Source organism: Panicum virgatum, chromosome 5N (genome assembly GCF_016808335.1).
Source record: "Panicum virgatum strain AP13 chromosome 5N, P.virgatum_v5, whole genome shotgun sequence".
Lineage (NCBI taxonomy): Eukaryota > Viridiplantae > Streptophyta > Magnoliopsida > Poales > Poaceae > Panicum > Panicum virgatum.
The window spans coordinates 8,380,844-8,400,782 of NC_053149.1; the positions used below are offsets into that span (position 1 = coordinate 8,380,844).

General features: G+C 44.6%; 2 protein-coding genes across 3 annotated transcripts; one reads left to right on the plus strand and one right to left on the minus strand.

Moving 5' to 3' along the window:
- The first annotated feature begins 3,221 nt into the window (after positions 1–3,221).
- LOC120672721 (protein SUPPRESSOR OF K(+) TRANSPORT GROWTH DEFECT 1-like) lies at positions 3,222–13,234 on the plus strand. Of its 2 annotated transcripts, XM_039953275.1 has the most exons (9): positions 3,222–3,948; positions 4,749–4,854; positions 9,927–10,125; positions 11,127–11,195; positions 11,317–11,391; positions 11,487–11,585; positions 11,662–11,817; positions 11,905–12,077; positions 12,663–13,234. In XM_039953275.1, the coding sequence occupies exons 1-8, from the start codon at positions 3,471–3,473 to the stop codon at positions 12,028–12,030; spliced, it is 1,308 nt and encodes a 435-aa protein (XP_039809209.1). In that variant the 5' UTR covers positions 3,222–3,470; the 3' UTR covers positions 12,031–12,077; positions 12,663–13,234. The 2 variants fall into 2 exon arrangements, with proteins under 2 accessions (XP_039809209.1, XP_039809208.1); XM_039953274.1 differs by lacking the exon at positions 12,663–13,234 and having other exon boundaries at positions 11,905–12,348.
- Positions 13,235–16,243: 3,009 nt separating this feature from the next.
- LOC120675872 (monooxygenase 2-like) lies at positions 16,244–17,040 on the minus strand. Its single transcript, XM_039957083.1, has one exon. It carries the CDS (start codon positions 16,622–16,624, stop codon positions 16,319–16,321), a length of 306 nt encoding a protein of 101 aa, XP_039813017.1. The 5' UTR covers positions 16,625–17,040; the 3' UTR covers positions 16,244–16,318.
- Positions 17,041–19,939: the final 2,899 nt, after the last annotated feature.

Consider the following 19,939-nt stretch of genomic DNA (forward strand, 5'->3'; position numbering starts at 1 on the left):
ATTGGAGGGCTTGTTTTGACAGTTTGACGGGTTTGGAAGGCCGCCGGTATGGGCACGTCCACCGTTGGAGGATTCTTTACTGTTTTGCATTCTCGCACCTCCTGTTTTCCAGTATTCCAATGATGATGTCCCCATTAGGTTTACGTCTCAACTCGTTTAGCGCTCTGGTAAGGATGCTATTTAAATGGATTATTACGTCCAAGTTCCAATCGTGGATACAGGTAGAGACGCAAATTGTTTGTTCCTATTCTGACATTCCGTAAAACTGTGCTTGTGGCAACACCACACGCATGTCTGTCTCCGCCATGGCTCTTGAAATTTTTCCCTCTTTTTTTTGGGGAAAATTAAACATGTCATAGCTGTCTGTACTTTCTAGAGAAGCTAATTTGTTTGTCACCTCTATCTTAGAGCTAGTTTGGTAGACCTCCGACTTATTCTGATTCACTCGCTGATGATTATCTGAGAGCTGGGAGGTGATTATCTGAGAGCAGTGATTCACTCGCTGAAAATTATTCCATATGATTCTCTAACCGTGTGTTTGGTTGGGGTGTTGGGTTCGACCTGATTGGATTCGACCCGATTTTGGGATGTTTGATGGGGGTTGGAGGTGGGTTGGGTTCGACCTCTGGGGAATATACCGTGAAGATGCGGGTTGGAACCGTCCGCCAAAAAACGACGGACGGAGCCGCTCCCGTGGGTTGGCGCACGTCACGCTGACGCACGCGCACGTCCGTCGACTCTCCGTCTTCTTCCATCGCGCCAGCTCAGTCCTCGCGAGTCCCGTCGCACCGCCACCCCGATCCCGTCCCTAGGTTCGGCGAGGCCGGATCCGGCGGCTGCTCGCCGGGGCGGGCCCCATGCTCGCCGGTGCGGTCGTCCCTACCCGCGACGGGAGGCGGTAAGATTAATTGTATGAAAAACAGATCCAGCGTGGAGTGAATCATGAGAAGCTATTTTTTTTCAGCTCTTAGCTCCTTAGTTCATTTAAGAGAATCGCTCCACAGAATTAGTTCAGAATCACTTCTTCCAGAAAAATTGTTTGGCAAAGCTTTTCCTAGATTCAATCCTGAAGCTGATTTTGGAGCTCTACCAAACAGGACCTACTTTCACAAAAGATAAAGGCCATCGAGCAGCCTTGCTTTTGGATGAGTCGAGAGTTAGCTATTAGAAATACTGATGTCAAAATTTCACAAAGGTTCGGCAGTTCCGCTATAGGAGGGAACTTCGCAAAGATTTGGCAGTTCCGCTACACTAGGGTGAATGCACGGAGGGCCATGGGGGTGGCACCAATGTGTAAGGATGTAAATTGGTGATTTTTAGGTGTACCTGCAACACTCTCTAGTTCAAATATTTATACTGCTTCTTCAAAATGATGTCCTAATTCAAAAAAGTAGGACAAATATTTGAGGCCTGTTTGGGAGGGCTTCTTGCGCGGCTCCAGGTGAAGCCCTCCTAAACGGACATTTTTGGAGCAGCTTCATGCGCGGAGCTGCATCTGGAGCCGGCGGCGGCTTCCACAGAGGAGGTGGAGCCTCGTTCCGAGCGCAGGCCCGCGGTCCAAGACCGTTTTGCCCCCGGCCGCGCGCGCGGCGTCTCCTCGCGGCGGCCGGCGAGGAGGCGTGGCGGCGGCAGGAGGCCGGGCGGGGCGGTGCGGGAGGCCGGGCGGGGCGGTGCGGGGCGAGGCAGAGGCTGGCCGGCGGCGGGAGGTGGAGGTGCAGGTCGAGGCAGCCGACGACGGGAGGAGGCAGCGCGAGCAGAGGTGGAGCCTCAGGCCGAGGCTGGCGGCGGCGGGAGAAGGAGCCGCGCTCGTGGAGGAGGAGGCCGCCGGCGGCAGGAGAAAGAGCCGCGCCCGTGGAGGAGGCGGCGGCGGTGCGGGTTCCCGTGGAGGAGGCGCGAGGAAGATGGATCTCGGGAGACGATGGGGACAGGAGTGGCGGATGGATAAGAGGAGATGAGAAAAAAAAGAAAAGATGAAGAAAAAGAAATGGAGAGGAGAAAAAAAAGGAAAAGGAAAAATTAAGAAAAAAACATAGAATGACAAATTAGACATTCTACAACCCCAATCCAACAAGTGAAGCTATTTTGTAAAACGCTTTGCAAAACGGCTCCAGCTCCACCAGAGAAGCCGCTCCACCAGAGAAGTCAGAGCCGGAGCCGTTTTTTGAGGAGCTGGAGCCCTACCAAACAAGCCGTTGAAGTAGAAAGGGCTGGAGGTGCATCTAACAATTTGTAACAGCTAGAGAACTTAGAATAAGAGATGTGGTGCATTATCCATGAAGATAAAATGACAACGGGCACATGAGGCGTATGAAAATCTTATTGCATTTCTGCAGTTTTGTAGGAAGGAGTCTCGAGCGATATAGCGTGGAATGGCTAGCTGGAACTACTGAGGGCTGTGGTAACGAGCATCTGCAAAAAGCCTATCAAGCATTGCTAGGCATTTTGCTAGCTTGTAGTTAAGGAGTTTGTTTTTACTTTTGGAGAAGCTAGGTCCATAACCCAAACAAAATGTCACATGTGACGGAGTCGTTAAAAGCACGCTATACAATCACAAACCCATCTTAAAAATTGTTGCTTGAAAAAAATCCATCTTACAAGAACTCCATAAATGACCATTTTTAGGCATTTTGGCCACAAACAACCTGGAGTCGGATTGTTAAGAGTCAGGTTTCATTTTGAATGTTTGATTTTACAAAGCTTTAACTTAAAACTCGGGTCGTGATGACTTATTAATATACAAGAGATCATGTTAGCATTTAGGATCTAAAAATCCGTTAGCACAATGTCATTCTTATTAATAACTTTTTAATCAATCATTTTGTGGACATCATAAGCTATTAAAAAATTGACAAACATGAGGTTACACGACTATTCTAATAAAAAGTGAATTAGAATACAATATTTTGTTTTTTTTATCAAAATACTGCTATATCTATTTATTTGAACTTAATTGAACCAAATATCTAGTAGTTTTTTCTACGTAAAATATCCAGTAGTTTATTGTGAAAGATAACAAACACGGCAAGTGTATGTCATCTATCACTTTTCTCCTAGGATTTCATCGCGCTTAATTTTAACTAGGAAAAACCAAACTATTAGTTCCAACAAAAGTTACAACCATCAAGAAAGAAATTATATCATAAAACCATGGAATAAAGGGACCTAAGTGAAAAAACACCAACAGCTTCCTTTTTCCTCCACAATAAGCTAAAAAAATAAATAGAAAAATCGCAGCCGAAACACGCTTCTCCCTTCTTTTCCTTTGCCCAACCCAACTCGTCTCGTCTTCGTTCCCCTTTCCTCCTCCGCATCCCGTCTTCTCCTCACCGCGTCAAACCCCAGCACCAAGCAACCGCCCCGCCGCCCCTTCCCTCCCCTCCCGAATCTGCCGCCGCGGTGCCTAATCCGGCCGATCCCCCCTCCGATCCGCGGGTGCCCGCCGCAAAGGCGGCGCCTTTGGGCCTCCCCCGATGTATAGCAACTTCAAGGAGCAGGCGATCGAGTACGTCAAGCAGGCGGTCCAGGAGGACAATGCCGGCAACTATGTCAAGGCGTTCCCGCTCTACATGAACGCGCTCGAGTACTTCAAGACCCACCTCAAGTACGAGAAGAACCCCAAGATCAAGGAGGCAATCACCGCCAAGTTCACCGAGTACCTCCGCCGCGCCGAGGAGATCCGGGCCGTCCTCGATGACGGCGGCGCGGGGCCCGGGGCCAACGGCGGCGACGCAGCCGTCGCCACGCGCCCCAAGACCAAGGGCAAGGACGGGGACGGCGGCAACGGCGGGGACGACTCCGAGCAGTCCAAGCTGAGGGCGGGGCTCAATTCCGCCATCATCACCGAGAAGCCGAACATCAAGTGGAACGACGTCGCCGGCCTCGAGAGCGCCAAGCAGGCCCTGCAGGAGGCCGTCATATTGCCTGTCAAGTTTCCGCAGTTCTTCACGGGTGAGTGGCTGCACCTAAAGCGCTATTTTTATCTTTGCTCCTGATAAAAATTTGGCGATTGCAATCGCTACAGAGCTGCATAGGCTTCGCAGATCTTTATCCTGATTAAAATTGTTCGGTGACTTAGGGTTGATCCAATTATGCATTGTTAGGTAGTATAGTTGGTTGCTGTCGATAGAGATTATTGAATATTGATGCTAAGGGTGCTACGGCTAGGTTTTCATTTGTAGATGATGATTTAGGTTGTCAACATTTTTCAGGACCACTTCTAGAGGCAGTGCCTGAAGTGAAGTTTGGCGAATTATATCATTATTACTTTTTTGTTTGCTCAATTCTTCCTCAATTGCCTACATCACAATCAATCATTAGTAAATTGCAATATCTTCTATATTCAAAGTGTGAATTGAAAGATGATTTTCAATTCAAGAGGGATCAAATATGTTATTTTGAAAATGTATGCATTTGTATGATTACCCTGCTAATTATGTAGCAGAGTTCTGAGATATAACAAATGTTAGACTACTCGATTCAAATCTAGAATTGCTTGATCTAATAAAATTTAGTTTCAATTCCGAACTCTTTGTTTGCTTGTGTCATACTGTCATTTGCCTTTGCACATGCTTTTTTGTTTTAACCAGGAGCATTTTCTCAGTACCTGCTTCTGTCAATTACTGTTAACTGGTGTATTCTTCTTGTTTATGTGATACACAATGATGAAAATATCGTGTATATGAAGTATGAACTCATAGGAAGTCTAGATACCCTTGTGTTGTCAACTAATGCAGAGTGCTATCCTGTAGGCAAGCGGAAGCCTTGGAGGGCTTTTCTTTTGTATGGCCCCCCTGGAACAGGAAAGTCTTATTTGGCAAAAGCTGTTGCAACCGAGGCTGATTCAACATTTTTCAGGTGGATAATTGTATATTCGTTGCTTTACTGGTTCCCTTAGTCCCATTAACTAGTTCTTTGTGAGACATGTTATTTTGTTATGTTTCGAGTAGAAATTTAAACCATTGGAGACTTTTGGTGCATCTCTTGCTATGCTTCCTTCGACTATTTATCTTGATCTTACATGTTCACCTGCATAGTAGGTCAGTGACAACTGAATTTTGACTCTTGAACTCTGACTGTCTTCTACCCTATGCCTCAGCGGCAGCGCTACTAGTTGTATGCCTATTAGAGTGGTTGTGCTTGAATTACTAACTTGGTCATCCTTTATCTATTTCCTCGGTACCTAGAGTCATTGCATAACTCTTCATTTGCAGCATATTGCACTTTAAAAGTCAGCTCTTGATGGCATGTTGTTAAATTAACACCATATATAACAAGATTATTTCAAGGCATATGCCTTCTTCCTGAAAATTGCATGTTGGTGCTTGATGCAGGCAAGAGAGCTTCTAGCTCAAAAACAACTAACTTTTGCCAAACTAGGAAAGTTGTCTCTTGAAAGGTGTGCCTTATGATAGCAGCTTATATATTTGTTTTGAGTTTATTTATATGTGTAGCTTGAGTACCTTCATCATCGCCCCGAAGGTCAAGATAGCTTACACTTTTTGAGCATATATTTGACGTGTAGTTTCCATTTGTTGTTCACATCCTTAGAATATTGATTTTACGATGTGCTCAAAGGTCTACAATTTGATAAGTGCAACAATGTATTGGTTGTTTTGCGTGATATACTGCCAGCGCTTACCTTATGGTAGAATTTGTTGTATTGATGCCCTGCTAACATTATTGTTTTCTTGGTTATGTATCCTTTTTGGGTACTTTAAGTAATACCATTTGTACCATTGGTTGTCTGAATAAACTGTTAAATATCTTGACCTATACCTGCTGGCTATCTTTCTTGATGACACATAGGTACTGTAGCTCAATCTTGAAAATTGTAGCCAAAACATGGCATGCGATTATAGGTGACCAATATGTCATGCATGCATGATGCTTGAACATTGAAGGCACATCACTCATCTTTAAATGTATGATGGTTTTATGATTATCACTTTATCGCAGTGATATTGAGTCTACAGAAATTGGTGGCTATCCACTTCCTATGGTGTTGTTGGAGATATGTTCCTTGTGCGAGGAACAAATATTCTTAGTCTTTACCGTAGCCAGGGCATTCAATATTTAAAGTGGATTGAAAAATGTTTTTGCTCCCTCCATTTTTTCGTGTAAGGTGTATTTTGACATAAAACAGTTGTTAGCTGACCGAGAGAAGGATGGAAGTAAAGGCCTATATATCCCTGGTGTTAATGCCTTGGATAATAGTAGTCATTGTTATTATGAATGGTTATTAATAAACCTCGAGAAGAAAGTGAGGACAATTAAACGAAAGAGAGAAATTTCACCTTATATTTTGATTGAAGATTGGGGCAAAAAAAAATCGCATGTGCATTATGTTCGAAACAAAGGCTTATTACTAACACATTTGAATTTAGTAAAAAGGAAGTGGAATGTTCATTTGCATGTTTACAAATACGATGTAAATAAGTTTGATCGAACTTGCATTTTTGTTTTTTGCACTTGATTTGAATTTACTCCGCCTATGCTGACTGGAAGACTCTCTCTCCTGAGTCGTCTCAGCATAGCCGGTCCAAGCCCGGGTAAAGGAGGAGGGTTGCGTTAGGTTTTGGCAAACCAGCATAAAAATAGCCACTCTAATGGATTTGAAACCCACAAGAAACTCGTTGGGGCGTAACCCTCTTAGCGACGCGCTACATCGGAACCCGGGTGTGGTGATAAATGAGCAAGGGCCGGGTCGCCATCCCCCCAAGGGCGCGTCGTATCGTGACCTGGGTACGATGATAAGTGAGCAAGGGTCGGGTTGTCACCTGAATGGCGCGCTACATCTACGCCCGGGTGTAGTGAAAAATGAGCAAGGGTCTTCGCACTTCCCTCGACGGGTGCGAAGGGTAAGGAAGCTAGCCGAGCCAACTAGGATTCGTATAGGTAGCTGGAACGTAGGGTCCCTAACGGGTAAGTTGCGAGAGCTAGTTGATGCAGCAATTAGGAGGCGTGTAAATATTCTATGCGTTCAGGAGACTAAATGGAAGGGCCAGAAGGCGAAGGAGGTTGAGGATACTGGCTTCAAGCTTTGGTACACGGGAGCAACTCCGGGTAGGAATGGTGTAGGCATCTTGATTGATAGGAGCCTTAAGGATGGAGTCGTAGAGGTTAGAAGGCAAGGCGACCGGATTATCCTAATCTGGTTGGTAGTTGGAGATTCGGTTTTGAATGTGATCAGTGCCTATGCCCCTCAGGTAGGCCTTAGTGAGAGCACCAAGATGCAGTTCTGGGAAGATCTAGATAGCATGGTTAGTACCGCGCCTACCAGCGAGAAACTCTTCATAGGAGGAGATCTCAACGGCCATGTGGGTGCGACTAATGTAGGGTTCGAGCGAGTGCACGGGGGTTTTAGGTATGGTAGCAGGAGTCAAGAGGGGGAGGATATGTTGAACTTCGCGTTAGCCTACGACTTGTTGATAGCGAATACCGTGTTTAAGAAGAGGGAATCCCATCTTGTGACGTTTCGTAGTGGACAACACTCGAGCCAGATCGACTTTATCCTTGCTAGGAGGGAGGATAGACGTGATTGCTTAGATTGTAAGGTGATACCTGGGGAGTGTGTTGTCTCTCAACACAAGCTTGTGGTGACGGACTTTCGTCTTCGAGTACGTGTCCACCGGGACAAACGTGCCAAGATTGCGAGAACAAAGTGGTGGAAGTTTAAAGGGGAAGCGGCACAAGCGTTTAAGAAAAGGATGCTAAGTGAGGGGCCTTGGGAAGGAGAAGACGCAGATGACATGTGGCTAAAGATGGCAATATGTGTTCGGAAGGTGGCCTCAGAGGTGTTTGGCGTGAGTAGGGGAGACAAACAGGAGGGGAAAGACACCTGGTGGTGGAATGACGAGGTGCAAAGGGCTATTAAGGAGAAGGAGTGTTTCAAGCGCCTCCACCTTGACAAGAGTGCAGCCAACATCGAGGGCTATAAATTAGCGAAGAGGGTTGCAAAGCGAGCTGTGAGTGTAGCAAAGGGTAAGGCGTATGATGACCTGTATCAGCGGCTAGGCACGAAAGAAGAGGAGAAGGACATTTATAGGATGGCTAGGATCCGGGAGCGGAAGACAAGGGACATTAATCAAATCAAATGCATTAAAGATGGGACAGATCGACTGTTAGTGAAGGATGAGGAGATCATGGATAGATGGAGAGAGTACTTCGACAAATTGTTTAATGGGGAGAGTGAGGGCCCTACCCTTGAGTTAGATGACTCTTTTGACGACACCAACAGACGTTTTGTGAGGAGAATTCAGGAGGTAGAGATCGGGGAGGCTTTGAAGAGGATGAAGGGAGGTAAAGCGATGGGCCCTGATGGTATCCCCATTGAGGTGTGGAGATGCCTAGGAGATAGAGCAATAGTATGGTTAACTAAACTTTTTAATCTCATTTTTCGGTCAAACAAGATGCCGGAAGAATAGAGGAGAAGTATATTAGTACCTATCTTCAAAAACAAGGGCGATGTTCAAAATTGTACTAACTACCGTGGGATTAAGCTGATGAGCCATACGATGAAGCTTTGGGAGAGGGTTATCGAGCATCGCCTAAGAAGAGTGACAAGTGTGACCCAAAACCAATTTGGGTTCATGCCTGGAAGGTCAACCATGGAGGCGATTTTCTTAATACGACAATTGATGGAGAGATATAGGGAGCAGAAGGACTTGCACATGGTCTTCATTGACCTTGAGAAGGCATATGACAAAGTACCGAGAAATGTCATGTGGTGTGCCTTGGAGAAGCACAAAGTCCCAACTAAGTACATTACCCTCATTAAGGATATGTACAAGGATGCGACGACGTTTGTCCGGACATGTGATGGCAACACCACTGACTTTCCTATTACATAGGCCTACACCAGGGGTCAGCATTGAGCCCTTATTTATTTGCTTTAGTGATGGATGAGGTCACAAGGGATACACAAGGTGAGATCCCTTGGTGTATGCTCTTTGCTGATGATGTGGTGCTAGTTGACGAGAGTAGGGCAGGGGTTAATAGGAAGTTAGAGCTGTGGAGACGCACGTTAGAGTCGAAAGGGTTCAGACTCAGTAGGACCAAGACCGAGTACATGATGTGCGATTTCAGCGCGACTAGGCATGAGGGGGGAGACGTTAGTCTAAATGGGCAAGTGGTGGTCCAGAATGATACTTTTCGGTATTTAGGATCGGTGCTACAAAAGGATGGCGACATTGATGAAGATGTTAGGCATAGAATTTCAGCTGGCTGGTTGAAAGGGCGGCAAGCTTCTGGCATCCTTTGTGATAAGAGGGTGCCACAAAAAAGCTTCTGGCATCCTTTGTGATAGAGGGTGCCACAAAAGCTAAAAGGCAAATTCTATAGGACAACAATTCGTCCGGCGATGTTATACGGTGCTGAATGTTGGCCTACAAAAAGGCGACATGTCCAGCAACTGAGTGTAGCAGAGATGCGGATGTTGCGGTGGTTTTGCGGGCACACAAGGAGGGATAGAGTCCGGAACGAAGTTATTCGGGATAGGGTCGGGGTGGCACCAATTGAGGAGAAACTTACCCAACATCGGCTGAGATGGTTTGGACATGTCCAACGAAGGCCTCCTGAGGCGCCGGTGCGTAATGGGGTTCTTGAGCGGGTCGATAATGTAAAGAGGGGTAGAGGTAGACCTAAACTGACGTGGGATGAGTCGGTTAAGAGAGACCTTAAGGATTGGAATATTTCTAAAGAGATAGCTTTGGATAGGAGCGCTTGGAGACTAGCTATCAATGTGCCTAAACCTTGAACTTATTTCTTTCGGGTTTCATCTCTAGCCTACCCCAACTTGCTTGGGAAAAAAGGCTATGTTGTTGTTGTTGTATTGATCTATGGATGTCAGCAATACTGATGTCTCACTATAATTTGTTCTTCATGAGGTATTCATTATGATATTTCACACTTTAATGCTCTACCTGCAGTATATCTTCATCAGATCTGGTTTCAAAGTGGATGGGTGAAAGTGAGAAATTAGTTGCGAACCTTTTCCAAATGGCTCGTGAAAATGCCCCTTCAATTATCTTTATCGATGAAATTGATTCTTTATGTGGTCAACGTGGAGAAGGCAATGAAAGCGAAGCTTCAAGGAGAATCAAGACTGAACTACTTGTGCAAATGCAGGTGACTAGCTAATATTGCAAACTGTTTTTGAGTGGGATGCATAAGTACCTACTGCGGAGACTTGCCATGCTTAGCTTGGCTTGTTCTGCTTAGGGTAGTTCTGTTGATAAAAGTTCAGACACGGAGAATATGAAATCTGTGCAGTTTTCCATAAAAAAATGCTGTGAAAGTTAGATAAAATGACGGGGAAAAAGATTTTGCAAGCAACTGACCAAGTCTGTGGGAGCTGTATACAGGTTGTCATAATGACCTGCCAATTTCTAGCGTTAGGAGTTATCAATCATATTGCTGTTTACCTTCACTGTTACATTGCGAAATAAAAGCAAAAAGGAAGAAACTGCCATTCCCTTTTGTTTTGGTCAAGTGTACTCGAGGTTTATGAAGCTTATTGGGTCATATGGAGAGCTTGCTAGTCAGATACCACCTTTTAAGTTTTAACAGTGGTGGATAATGGTTCTAAATACTGATTAGTGACAAGCATCGTTGGTTTTAGGTATCTTGGCACAAATTTAATGTGTCTTATTGGTGCTAACTAGGGACACAATGATTTTGATAGTCAGCTGGACCCAAAATTTCACTTTCAAATGAATCTAAGCTACCTTTTCTATTGCCCAGATTCAAACACATATTTTTCTGCTTGAATGCAGTATAGTCCTCCCATCCTGTGTATTAAGATTGATCCTAGTACACAACATTATGTCAATTTTTCAACAGAAAATATTATTGCGTTTCCAATGAGTGTATACTACCTACCTGATGGAACTCGAAATGATTTGCTATTATTAATACACTATCTGGCCACATGATTTACCAGTGGTTTTGATAGCCCTCTAATGTAATCAAGATTTTTTATAAAATGTTTTAAAAAAGTAGAACTGAAATCATTTTAAAGATCACTGCCCCTGTTTCTTTAGAGGATTTTTTTTCTAGATCTCAGAACTTTATTCTATGCATTTTTTATGTGAAACTGATGCTATCATTTGTCTCTACTAAATTCCCAGGGTGTTGGCCATAATGATGATAAAGTTCTCGTTCTTGCTGCTACAAATACACCATATGCTCTGGACCAGGTAACCAAAAAACTTACCAGATACAATTTTGCCTGATTACAGATTTACATCAGAAAAAAAAGGAAAATTCCCATTATGTTTTGAAGCACTACTTGGTTCTTTAACACGTTCATTGCTGCAGGCTGTGCGGCGAAGATTTGACAAGCGTATCTACATTCCGCTACCTGACTTGAAAGCAAGGCAGCATATGTTTAAGGTTTGCACACAGTTCTCCAGTGCCACGTTACTAAATTTATCCTGTTACAACTGCGAATATCGTTTGCTAACATCTTGAACCCTCAATTCATACAGGTCCATCTTGGGGATACACCCCACAGCTTAACAGAAAGTGATTTTGAGAGCTTGGCCCGTCGAACAGATGGGTTTTCTGGTTCAGATATTGCTGTTTGTGTAAGTATCTTTCAACAATTCTCACATCTGTCCATACTATCATGGGATGGAATCTTATGTTGTGTTTCATCAACAGGTGAAGGATGTGTTATTTGAACCTGTCCGCAAAACACAGGATGCCATGTTCTTCTTTAAGGCAGATGGTGACATGTGGATGCCCTGTGGACCAAAGCAGCAGGGTGCCATCCAGACCACCATGCAGGAGCTCGCATCCAAGGGCCTTGCTGCAAAGGTAACAAACAATGCTGGTTCTTCCATTGTCTCGTTAGAGATGCCCTCCCTGTTGAATTACTGAGGTAAGTTGCTGTGTTTTGGGTAGATTCTTCCACCACCGATCTCCAGGACAGATTTTGAAAAGGTCCTGTCAAGGCAGAGGCCGACAGTTAGCAAGAAGGACCTGGAGGTGCACGAGAGGTTCACCAAGGAGTTTGGCGAGGAGGGCTGATACACCGCTCGAGGACACTCACCCATGCACAGCTGCGCCACAGAAATGTATATTGTTTATGACTTTGATTGTTCTGCATGCAAGTTGGATTCACAGGATTGTACATTCGGTAGCCCAACTAAAGTTGATCATGGCTGCGGCTTTATCATGTGTTGGGCTATCGATGTGCGTCTGTTGTCATCTTATTTCGATTTTACACATACTTGGAATTTTTCCACAGGTGTATTAATGAATAATAATTCTTAACGTGGAGTCCTTGTGGTGCAGTCTGTATGTACAGATGTTCTTAATGGTCGGATATTTTCCGCAAGTTTCTTAGTTTGATTTTGCTTACTAGGTTATTTTATTAGAGCTCAGCTTGAATCTGCTTATTATCTGCACATCCCAAGCATGGCTAACAGAGACCAACCTCATCAGTTCTGAATGTCTTTCCCTAATTTGACTGCTACCATAGTTCTGTAACTGGAATCTGGAATCATAAGGCTGTCTTGTTTTGAGCATACATGTAGGTTTTGAGATCAAGTGATATGTTCAGAAATCTTGTATAGCACAGGCTGAAAAGAAAAATAAATATAAAAGTTTACTTGTGTGCCATACATAAGCTTGCATAGTAATAATATTTCTATTTGCAGGAGCTTCATCAGTTTTGGTCGAGTGTCTGGGCCTCTGTCTGATACGCGCAGTTGTGTGCATGAGGCCAATAGACTTTCCTGTTGGATACGCTTATCATTGCGGGTTCTGAAGTAATTGGTACTCTTTTCTGTTCTGAAACGTTGTACCTCAGGACAAACGCTGAGTCGATGTTGTTGTAGTAATGAGACCTGGTGAAAACTTGCTGGATTCCTGCTGGTTCGTCCAGAGCGTGTGCCGACACGGGCCGGACGCGTCGATGTCCGTGATGGTGCAGTTGCAGGCTCCCAGAATGAGAGCAGCTCAGACAGAGGACAAAAGCCTTGCCACATCGTGTCAGCGAGCAGCAGCTGGAAAACGATGGATCAGTAGTGACAATAATGCAAGGCAGTTAACCCAACAAAATAAAAGAAGGAAAACTTCCGGCTCAGTTTCTTGATTTTTTTAACTGATGACACACCCCAAAGCTGGTTCAGCCTGCAGGGTGGGCCCAGCAAAAAATATGTACTACGTTTATCAATCAACTCTCATTTTTGTAAATTTATTGTTTTTAAGGATTTAAGTGGTTCATGCACCTTGATCGTCAAGTTGGTGCCGGGGAGAGAGATGGAGAGAGAGAGACATGCATCCTTGTCACTGACTCGTTTTAAAAAGGAGAGTCAACAAGGATGTATCGCAGCTGGTGGTGGTCATGCACCTTTCCAGACTTCATCTTTTGTCAGAAACTAATAACAATAAGTAGGTCTAAAACCCTACCAAGTTCCAAGTCTCGTGTCGTGGAAAACATCTGGATCGACTTTAAGCTTTGTACTCTTCTTTTTCCCGGCCATCGTGCGAATTCCACAACGTGCGCCAAAATAGGCTCAGGCGCCGCCGGCCGGCCGTGACATGATGCATAGCCACAGAATAATAATAAAGTACAAGGTCTATATTAAAAAAAATCATCATATAGTACATGCATGATAATGTTTTCCACTTCCACCAAGCAACTAGTGCCCATAGTCTGTCTCAGGATATCAGGAATTCAAGATCTGTGGTCTTGGCGATCGCTCTCATATACAAATGTGTATATATATGTGTATATATATTCAAATAGGTGAAAACAAATGCACGGGCAACATGTGCGCAAGACAAAGACAAGCCAGGAGGAGAAGTCACTTCCAAAACGGAAATATTACAATCCACTCCTTCCGAAGCTGCCTCCCACTGGGCCACTACTACTCCTTCCACCTGCAAATGCATGCATGGAATGAACAGCAGGGGTTCCCTCTGACAAGCAACCTACCTAGGGCTGCATGCACATGTAAATTAATTTAATTTGGCGCACACATTATAGTAAAAAAATTAAATTGAAACTGCAGGAGGGATGAACACACACAATGCTGCTTATCCTGACCAGCAGCGAAAGGATGGAGATGGAGGCATGGCGTAGGCCATCGACGACAGAAATGACATGCATGTACACGCGCACTCTGACCTGGATCAGGTCCAGCCACGAGCCAGATCCGTTGAACCTTGTAAACATTGCACACTTGCTCATATATATGTGCAAGTGGCATCCAACTTTATGCAACAAGGCCACAGTGAGCTTCCTGAAGAAAAAAAAAACCACAGTATAAGCAGCAGCAGGAGGTAGTAGCTAGGGACAACATAAGCTAGGGGTGCCCACGGCCGCCGAGTCCAAGTTGCTTGCTCATCAGTTGCAATGCCGGAATGGAAACTTGAGCCGCCGCCGGCCGGCCGGCCGGTCACTTGGCCACTTGTTGGAAAGGGGATGCACAAGTTGCAACCCTAGCTGGCTGGCTGGCTTTAGCTTGTGTGGTTATCCACATTGGCACATTGCGTTTGAAGAACGCGCCTGTTCATCAGCCATGCATGCATTCTGATTGCCTAGTCCAATTCGAATTTTCTGATGTGAATTCCTTTGGTTCTCTCGTGCGGTCGTAGTTGGGGTGCTGGAGGAGTGTTCCCTATTGCCGGTGCGCGTTTCAAGTGTGTCACATTCTGTATAATGACGAGATAAATAAATCTATTGTCGGGTCAAGACAATAGGTGATATATAGTACTCTCTCCTTTTTGTTATTACAAGGCGTATTTCATTTCGCTATGAAAATGCATTGACCATAGTATTTCACTTGTTTGTGATAAAAAAGTATACTCATATATAAGAAAATACTTTTGGATATATACGAATATCAACTTCATGGCCCAAATTAAAAATTATATACTAATAATAGAGTAATTGTTGGTTAAAAGTTAATTTGTACTAATGCATGACAAACCGAAGTAAATATTAGGGGGCGGGAACAGTAAATTCAAGAATAAATTGAGTTTGGTGGCACAAATAAAACCGATATGTACAATAATAATGTCAGCTCCTAGCATTTGTTGAGCTCATAGTACTTGATGAATGAAAGAGTGAAAAAGTTACAAACTAAATGTGGAATCAACAAACACACATACCAACACTGGGGAAAAATACTTGTTTTTTGAATTCTTGTACATGTATTTATTTTCAAAATGATGAAATGTTCGTCCCACCTCGCCGTGTTCATGGTAGCCCTGTTTGACAAGTCAGACGTTGATTGAGCATATAACCGTTTATTACAGTTCACGGGGGCATCTGTACACATCATCCATGCATGGCAGCAGTCTTGTGTGCATGCATGTGCGCCCTTATTCCTTTCCTGTTTGACAGAGCTGCTTTATCTCCCTTTTCTAGAAGCAACATTTCTTTAATGAAATAGCAAACTGAAAGCACATAAAGATTGTAACATTTTACATTAATTTTTAGGAGAAACACATCGTGGCGAAGACGTGAGGGTATATACAGTACGACTCTACTCAGCGAGACTCAAATTTAGTGTGCCACAATTTACTTAAGCAAGTGGTCTAGTTTAGTGATGATATACTACTATATATTGTAGGCGCGTGATAATTAAATACGCACTTAGCGAGTGTGTTAGCGTGTGGGGGGACAAATGCATCCAGCATAGTTGTTGTGGGTGTGTGATCTTGTAATTAAAAGAAACACACTAGGGCAAGCTGCAGGTTACTTAACCTATTCAATCCCTCTCTCAACTATGGGCGCTACAATTTGCCGCGCGCACATGCCACTGCTATGAACATTGACCATTGACTGCACCAAGAATGTCATGGCTGAATGAACAGAAGAACGCGTGGACGGCGCCATTCACTCGCGTGCTCTTTGATCCACTTGCAAAAGAGGCGCAGCAGGCCGGACGAGGAGAAGAACAACAAGAAGAAAGAAGAACGCAACAACTACAAACGCAGCGACGACGACGACGATGGTGGAAAAGTCTCGCCATCTCTTCCTTGGTCTCTCAACTTGGCGAGCTAGTTGTTGCCGCGCGCTGCTAGCTAAAAACAAGGAGCGAAAGGACCCCCATGCGTTTGCCCTACAATTGCAGCGTTGTCGTATCCTCGGAGGTGAGTACAAGTGTATGTGTGTGTGGAAATAAAAAAGCTCCGGCCGTACGCACTTGCAGAAGAGCTGGCTGGCCAGCCATGTTTAAAGAGTCAATTCTCAATATGCCATTAGAAAATACAGCGCGTCCCTTATATGCCATCGGTACATTCCTTCTATGTCATCGTTTATATTACATGCCATTGCTGTCAAAATGAGCTAACGGAGTTGTTAAAGGGCATGGTGAAAAGACAAAAATACCCCTAGCATCTTGGCGTACAGTCGCATGCCGGCCTCGATCCGCTCCCTCTTGGCGCTACCACCCTTGGCGTCCTTGACTGCACGGGCCTCGCCGAGGCATCTGGCCAGGACGACGCCGTCCTCCAGCGCCGAGCAGCCGCCCTGGCCAAGGTCCGGCGTCATCGGGTGCAGCGCGTCTCCGGCCACGCACACGTTGCCCTTGCTGATGCTCGCGGTGACCAGCGCCTCTTGTGGCACCTTCGAGCCTCGGAGCTTGTCCAGCACAAACTGCTTCATCTTGGCCGCGCTCTCGTCGACGCCCTTTATCTGAACGAACAAGACGCATCAATTTAGTTCTGCAATTTTGGTCGTCGTGGACTCGAAGTCGTGGCCGTCCGGCTAATGCGCAAGGCCGCTCGCCGCAGAGCGCCCACGCCCAGCCCCCGCGAGGCACGCGGCCCGGCGGCCGGCGCCCGCGTGCAGCGCCCAGGGCCCGCACTGCCGCGCGAGGCAGGCGGCGTCCGCCGCCCCAGCGAGGCAGCGAGCGTACGCAGCTCCCGCTAGGGGCATGCGGCGCCAGCGCTCGCGCCCAGCACCCGCGTGAGGCACGCGCGGCCCGCTGCCCAGCGCTCGCGCCCAGCGCCCAGCGTGAGTGAGGCGCGCGGCTGCTTCCTCTCCGGCGAGATTCGCCCAGCTAGATCTAGAGTTCGGCGGTTGGGGTTGGGGGCTCCTTCACGACATTGGCGTCGGGATGGGAGGTGAGAGAGTACTCGGCAAAAAAAAAACTGGTGACAGTACATCTATTTTGGAGGAGGGGTATTCTTGTCTTTTCACCATGCTCATAAAAAATTATAAACGATGACATAAAAGGGATGTAATAATTTTCAATGACACATAAAAAATATGCTATATTTTCTAATAACATATAGAGAATTGATTCATGTTTAAACCCGAGCGAGAGTGCATGTCCAGATGCACTGGCACTGCACACTGAAAACACTTGCATTGGCTTGCAGCCCAGGCTTGCAAATTAACACAGATGTAGCTGATGTTTCATTAACAATGTCAGTACACGATCCACAACAGCTAGCTGTATAAACACACACGCAGTACTCTAGGATGTGTGTCTGTACATGTACGCGTATATTCGTATTGGTTTGATTTATACATTGTGTTTTTTTCCATGTTGGTATATATAACCGTAAAATAAAGCACATTTCATCAACTGGGCCTGCGTCACCTGAGGAATGTTCTGCGATGGTCGCCACGCGTCTTCTAGATCCTTGGACTTTTCAACATGGAGTATTAATTGGTTGGTGGCTTGGTGCTTCGGACACAACTATGGCAATAAATATTCAAAAGAACAAAAAGAACCCTTGTTCTTCAAAATCATTTGAAAAAAGTGATGCATTTATTTTCAAATGTGCAACATGTGGTGCACAGTTAACTATTGTCACAAGTTCAGGCTGCTTTGTTTGAAAGATGACGAGCAGATGGCTTTCTTCTCCCTCGAAGTCCGTACAATAGGAACTGTTATAATCTGGATTCTGGATCATAATGCAAGCAAGTTGGTACATGCATACATCTGTTCATCATATTCTGACCTTACATGTATGCATTAATCTTAATTATTCCAGACGGCAATTATGGAGTTTAATGTTGATGCGACACTCGTACAGAACTAGACATAGCAAATACTCCTGCAGGAAGGAAGCTGGCCAGTTTAACAGGACTGAAATATTCAATGTACTCGATCAGTGTGCGATGAATCTAGCCAGCCATCTCGTGCTATTTGTGCAAGTTGCATTGGCTTGCCTAGCTAGCAGCTAGCTGCAGGATATATACTGGTTGCAAGTGGCATCACTTGCAAGTAGCGTTGGATGAATAATGTGAAATGCTCACTGTCGTTGATCGATTTACTCGATCGGCGAACGTATCTACGTAGCTATACTAGATACATGTCGTCATTGCTTCGGACTTTCACTTTAAGATTACTACAATTAAAACAAGAAATAAATAAGCTACTAATATAAAGTTGAATACATGGATCGAGTGACAAATTTTTATGCTATAGGAGCTAGCAAGTGATACACTGGAGGCCGTGTTTCGTTCTCAGCAATGCTGAGCATCAGGGCTACCTCTCTCACCAAATTTTGACGAGCTATATGGACCAGAACACTCCCAGCAGTTCTGCAACCCTAGTGGTAAACCAAAGCTATATATCATGACAGCTGGTCTGCGGTTCCCCAAATGGCATGTTCTAATTCAGATCATATATAGCTTCCATCCAAAAAAAAAGATCAGAGCATTATGTGTAAGATTGAAAGTTCGGAACCATGGAATTAGAACTAATAAAGCTGCAGAACTTTATTGCCTAGCTAGAATCCTAAACTCAGCAGTCGGTCTAGATTACCGAAGTCATAAAGTCGCACGTCAGAATTGAGATTTTTGCAAAAATGCCAAAAACATGCTAGCTCCTACATAAATGCATAGAACACATACACCTCTGCTATAAATGACACTAATAATGAAATGTCCATTTTCAGGTGTGAGTGGACCTTGTCGTTTGCCTTCATTGTTTATCAACTCATTTTGTCCGCTGAGATATAGGACGATACCCTGGAATGTAGTTTAGCTGACAAGTAAGGCATTGATTAGGAAGACTTATATCGATCTTTAACCACTCGTATTCAATTTAGTAAAAAAAAATTCAAATTAAAACTACTAGTGCCTGCCCCTTTGTTTATTTTTACAAGCCATAATTTTGACTGATGACGAAAATTGATCTTTTACAGCAATTTTTTTCTACAATGTTTTATTAATAGTTATAAAGTAATAATAATCATAAAGTGCTCTTGAATGTGAATTCAATAACAACTTTGCCGCACGTAATTCATAGACTAGTTATTAGCCGAAGCTTAGATGTAGCCACTCATACAAGCATGCATATAATGCCTACAATGCACACATGCAGACTCTACCCCCGTGAGCACCTCCAAGATATTGGGATGATAAATCTTGACATTAATGGCAAAGTCACCATTGGCACCTTGTTGTTGGGCAGAGATTGTCACCTACCACTAAAAGAATTGCAGGTAGCCAGTCCGAAGGGTAAAGATCCAAAAGATTAATTTCTCAAAATGAAGTATTTTCAGAGGAACGGTAAAGCACGTGAAAATTAGTAGAATTCAGTTATGATTGGTTCGAAATCTAGAAAGAAGACAAGCATGCCCATCTGATGAATGGTGATGAAGGATAAATAGGAGTATTTTTGGTGTTTTTTTTAATTTTTGTATCTTCTTGCCTGTTAGAGCTTAAGAAATACATGAAAATAGATACTATATATAGGCACCGTACCATCAGAACAGAAAGTGGCATCAAGAGTAGCAACAGCCTTTTAGTCCCGGTTGCCAATAGCCTTTGGTACCGGTTTTCCAACCGGGATTGAGCACCCGGGACTAATGTGTTTGTCCATTTGTCCCGGCAGCTCACGACCGGGGACCAATGTTATTTTTCTGAAATAAAAAAAAGCATCCGCAGGTCTGACCTCACCCACCTTATTTTTCTGAAATAAAAAAAACATCCGCAGGTCTGACCTCACCCACCGCTCGC

What these genes read in the sequence shown, in the direction of transcription:
- LOC120672721 (XM_039953275.1), top strand. Translation starts at nt 3,471, where the DNA reads ATGTATAGCAACTTCAAGGAGCAGGCGATCGAGTACGTCAAGCAGGCG. An exon ending in GCTGATTCAACATTTTTCAG is followed by an intron (nt 4,855 to 9,926) that starts GTGGATAATTGT and finishes CTCTACCTGCAG; the next exon opens with TATATCTTCATCAGATCTGG. An exon ending in CAAGGCAGCATATGTTTAAG is followed by an intron (nt 11,392 to 11,486) that starts GTTTGCACACAG and finishes CAATTCATACAG; the next exon opens with GTCCATCTTGGGGATACACC.
- LOC120675872 (XM_039957083.1), bottom strand. Translation starts at nt 16,624, where the DNA reads ATGAAGCAGTTTGTGCTGGACAAGCTCCGAGGCTCGAAGGTGCCACAA.